Source organism: Cynara cardunculus (genome assembly GCF_001531365.2).
Source record: "Cynara cardunculus var. scolymus isolate 2C chromosome LG 10, CcrdV1, whole genome shotgun sequence".
Taxonomy (NCBI): domain Eukaryota; kingdom Viridiplantae; phylum Streptophyta; class Magnoliopsida; order Asterales; family Asteraceae; genus Cynara; species Cynara cardunculus.
Genome location: NC_037537.1, coordinates 727,537 through 732,767, shown reverse-complemented (window position 1 = coordinate 732,767; position 5,231 = coordinate 727,537). Strand labels below are relative to the sequence as shown.

The 5,231-nt window shown below is 38.0% G+C and overlaps 1 protein-coding gene across 1 annotated transcript in view; it reads right to left on the bottom strand.

The window, feature by feature from the left end:
- The window catches only part of LOC112520493 (RNA pseudouridine synthase 6, chloroplastic-like), a 13,020-nt gene extending 9,516 nt beyond the window's left edge, over nt 1–3,504 (bottom strand). Inside the window, exon 1 of the mRNA XM_025128934.1 lies at nt 3,281–3,504. Coding sequence (XP_024984702.1) covers nt 3,281–3,504 — 224 coding nt within the window. The remainder of the gene's footprint in view (nt 1–3,280) is intronic.
- Between the last annotated feature and the right edge of the window lie 1,727 nt (nt 3,505–5,231).

Here is a 5,231-nt window from a genome sequence, read left to right as displayed (position 1 = left end):
AGTGTGTAGGGAAGCCGAGTCTTTGGTTAATGGTGAGCTTTCAAGTTTTGAGTTTATTGTAAGTTTGGTTATTTGGCATGAAATTCTGTATAGAATTAATTTAGTKAGCAAGAAGTTACAGTCTAAAGATATGCTTCTTGATGTTGCAATACAAAATCTAAAGGGATTAGTTGAATATTTTGAAAAATATAGGGAAAATGGGTTTACATGTGCCATTCGTGAAGCTAAAGAGATTGCAAGTAATATTGAAATTGAACCTGAGTTTGCTGTAAAACATTTTTTTCTCAAGGAAAAAACAATTTGATGAAATTCCAAATATGGAGAGAGAACAACAATCCGCTCAAGAGACATTTAGAACTGATTATTTTCTTGCTTTAGTTGATATGGCTCTTTTGCAGTTACGAACCAGATTTGAACAAATGCAAGAATTTGAATCTATGTTTGGTTTCTTGTTAGATGGGCGAAATTTGGTTACTTTACATGATGACGAGTTAAAAAAATGTTGTTTGAACCTTGAACTTGCTTTAACAAATGGYAATGATTCTGATATTGATGGCGAATATTTGTTTATGGAGTTACAAGTTTTGCAGGGAATGCTACCAGAAGAGGCATCTAAAAGTAGCAATTCTTGGACATCAATACAAATTATGGAGTTCGCAAAGAAAATGGAGATGTTTCCACATATCTAGCTCTTTTGAATAAACTAACCACTTTCTATCATGACAATCACCATTGCGTAACTTACGAACATAAAATTCATCAGAGAAGCGTCTACCTATATTATCTCTGGGGAAATTGATGTTAGTTTCCCTAATAGGCCCTTTTTCAACAAGCAAATCTTTCATTTTAGAATTTAACATATCCCAAATTCTTGGATCAAATATATTCAAACGAACATCACTAGAAGCATCAAAAGCATTTGTATCACAAGCATTTGCATCACACGCATTTGCATCACACGCATTTGTACACAAGCATTTGCATCAAAAGCATTTGTATCACAAGTATTTGCATCAAAAGCATTTGTATCACAAGCATTTGCATCAAAAGCATTTGTATCACAAGCATTTGTATCACAAGCATTTGCATCACAAGCATTTGTATCACACGCATTTTCATTTTTATCACTAGTATTTTCAGAAACATTTGGTTGTCTAACAATAAACTTATTTAAAGATCCTTGCAAAGATTGAGCAATTTCTTCTTGCCTTTTCTTTCTTTTCCTATTTTGAGCACCCGATGGTTGTGATCGAGGCAACATAACTTAAGTAGTTAAATTGTTAAACAAATGATACCATATAAATAGAAAGATAACACCTGGATTTGGTCCTTCGTGGTTCGTGATTGTGAAATTGCCAAGAAAGTGGACCGATTAAGCAACCTGGACAAATTGATAAAAGAGAAAACAATCAAACATAAGCATCAATTTCACAATCACAGTCCTAATTTCTAAAGAGTAAACATCCCTAATTTCTAAAGAGGAAGTGAAAGTGACCAAATTCATAGCTTATGTTCATTATTATGTTTTGCAATCAAGAATTAGAAAATTAAAACATAAAATAACTTAATAAGTAAAGTAAATAAGTAATAAAAATATAAAATAAGTTAATAACCCTAACTCTAAGTTAAGTTTCATAGACCTCACAAGTCACAACAACAGCAGTAGGTGCAGTACTCAGGAGTCTGTTTCTAGAGAGTAGAGAGCGACGAGAGACGGAGAGAGTGACAGAGGCACAGAGCCGCAAGCCCGTAGAGAGCGACGAGTCACGAGAGAGTAGAGACGCCGGCAGCCGACACGCAGCCGCAGACCGACGGGCGACGGGCGATGGCAGTCGGCTAGTCGGGACGGAGTCTGAGTCAATAGTCGAGACTCGAACTCGAGAGAGGCAGTCACTAGTAGTCAGGCAGAGAGAGAGCGAGAGCGTTGTTTGCGTTTGCGATTGCGATTGCGATTGAGAGTGAGTCGGTGAGAGCGTTTGCCATTGCCGTTTGCGATTGAGAGTGAATTAGCTGTGAGCGAGGTAGGCCGTAGGCAAGGCGAGCAAGAGTCGATGATGGATGCATGGACTGCCGGCTGGACTTACGGTAATTCTTTTTTTGGCCCAAATGAAACTGAACCTATATAATACATTGGGCTTTAAAAATTTTGATGCCCTTAGACCAGGTGCTGCCCTGGGCCGTCACCCCTGGGCCTATGGCAAGGGCCGGCCCTGATTGACCGTACCAGTCACCGTAGCATCTGCGGAAAGAAGCTTTTCAAAGTTAAAAGTTGTTGAAGTCATATCTACGGTCTACCATGAGTCAAGAAAGATTGAACGGGTTAGCGATCTTGAGTATTGAGAGTATGTTTTTAGCTAATATTAGTTATGACGATGTGATAGATATTTTTGCTCGCAAGAAGACATCGTTTTAGGTGAATGGTGATGTACTTTATATTTTGTTACACGGGTTTTGGTTTATGTCCCCCCCCCCCTCGTTACATCATTTTTGTTATATATAAGGGGCATTTTTTGAAATTTTCTTCCGTGGGCATCCAAAATCTCAGGGCCGGCCCTGCAACTCATATAATGTGGATACTTCCACCAGTTGTGAATCTCTATTGCAATATAAATTACAGTACACCTCCATGCTATGACTCTTAAGACGTTCAATCAATCCTCTTTGCAGTATCCACATTGTCTGAATATTCAATCAATTACATTGTACTAACCCTAAAATATAACGTCTGAATGTGTCATTACAACCGATGAACCGGATGAAGAATTTGACATTTTTCCGAGTTCTAAGCATTGCGACGAGTTAAGGATGAACTTCTTCCGAGTATCAGCGAAATACCCTTTTGCTAGCTTACCTAAAAGGTACATCAAAGCTATGTCTTTTATCACTCTCGAATAAACAGTAAAGAAGTCAAGTGTAGGTGAAACGAACATCCTTTCAAAACTTAAAATGAGCACCGTTTCCCTTCTGAGGTCAACAGACTAACTTTTATCTTCAAATAGACGTGAATCATGTAAACTTTCCCTGCAATTTTGATTAAGGTAGACATTGAAACTTGTAACCAACATTGCAACCAGAAAAAATGTTGGTATCAAGTTTGGTAGAAAATGCATATAATTTACTTCTACATCCACATCTATGTCTCAATCTGTTACGTGCTTTGTAGAATTTTCATACAGGTTGTGTACAAATAAATATAGAATACGACCTAGCCAGTAGCACATATGTGCTCTTAATGTGTGTTTGAAAAATATACAGGGGGAAAGGAAAGGAGATGGAGTACCGCATAGAATTGGGAGAAGAAGGAGTTGAAGTAACAGCTAGAGAGGCCGCTGAATCAGATGAGAATGCTCTGCTACTGTTTTTCTTATGAAAATTGAAGTCGGAATTCCAAATTGAGCAGCAAAAACTGGTGCTTTTGTGACGGTGGCTGGTGGCCGCTGCTAGTGTTCGTAGCATTGAAACAGGAGCAAGAATGAAGCTCCGGCAGTTGGGAACCATCGCCATTTCTGAAGGACTGACTGTGTGCAGTTGAAAAGGGGTTGAAGATGATATAAGAAATATGGGCCTAGCCAATGGACTTCATGCTTTTGCTTAACAAGGCCCATTTAGAAAAATATGATATGGGCCTTACCCAATACAAGTATGGGCTTTACCATTGACATTTTCTAAAGTAGGGGCAAAAATAGCCTATTTGCTCTAAATAATTTGAGTAAATTAGACAGTAGAGATGGGTTAAATGTAGTGATGGGAAAAAACCGGTCTCGAGTCGGGTTGGCCCGGTCCCAACCAGTCTCAAGTTTTCACATAATCGGCCATAACTGGTCCTGGTCGAAAACGTTGAACTCGGTCAAGCTTTATTGTAACCGGTTATGGGCTGCCGGTCCCGGTCATTAAAAAATATATTTTTGTTTTTATTTTTTAATGATATATATATTTTAATAAATTATAAAATTTGTAATTAGGTCACTAAAATACACTTTAAAAATGCGTTTTATTACATTGTCTTACAAAATATAGCGAGAAACCGATAATTGTGAACGTTTTTTTGCGTTTTTTGCGAATCGAGAACTTGATATGTAAATCCCTCAACCAAGACACTTATATATAGTGTTTAGAGAGCAAAAAAAACAAAAAAAGGGCCAAAAACGGCTAGTTTTTTTAAAAATAACGGCTACATTTATATATATATATATATATATATAGCTACATTTTTTTAAAAATCGGGCCGGGTCGGGCCAGTCCATAACCGGTCCCGGTCCCGCGAAACACCCCAAATCCATAACTAGTCTCAGATTTTGGTCCTATAACCGGTCTTTAACGGTCCCGGGCCAGTTTGGCCATCACTAGTTAAATGGGCATATCCCGGCTCGGAACCAGCGTAAGATCGAGACCGTAAGGATTGGTTATTGATCGTTAGCCCCGACCCTGTTATGATATTGAGCATAAAACATAGCCCCGGCCCAAGACCAGTTATGGGACTGGGACCGGTTGCAACCAAGTCTAAATTTTTAAAAAAGTTGCCGTTTTTTACCCGTATTTTAAGTTTTTGGTCGTTTTTATCCCTTTTTAACCCATATGAACTATATATAAGTCATATGGTGTATGTGAAAAGATACCAAACTAACAAACACAGAAAAAACGTTCACAATTTTTGCTATGATTTGTGATTGTGGCTCGTGCTTGATATTGGTTTTTTAACAACTCCTACTTGAGTTCTATTCCTCTCGTTTTTGTGTTATTACTTAGAAGATGGTTTCTTATGTTACCGGAGTACCTGTGACGTTTGATGATTCAGCCAACGATCCTATTGCCCAAGTTCTCGTCAAACACGAACGAAATTCCGAGATTTGAAATTCACAGAGGGAGTCGAAGAAAATTCAATTTGAGACGTCACACTGAAAATACGTTCAGGGTTGAAGTCGAAAGAAGGTGATTTGAATCAACCTGTACATGATAGAAAAGGTGGAATATGAGCATTCGATGCAAATTTGAACAGGGAAAATGACAACATAATGTGTCATTGAGTATAGTTGTCGTAATTTCGAATGTCGATGATTTTGAAAGTATTGGAATGGTGGAAACAAAAGCAATCGTAATTTCCAGTTTTGGACGCCATGACCTGTAATATACTAACAATCCAAGTTAGTATCATAGCTTTGAAATCTGTTTTTCTCTTAGTGGAGCTAGCTTTGTTAAGATAGGAACCCATAACGCAATGAAATGCAAATTAC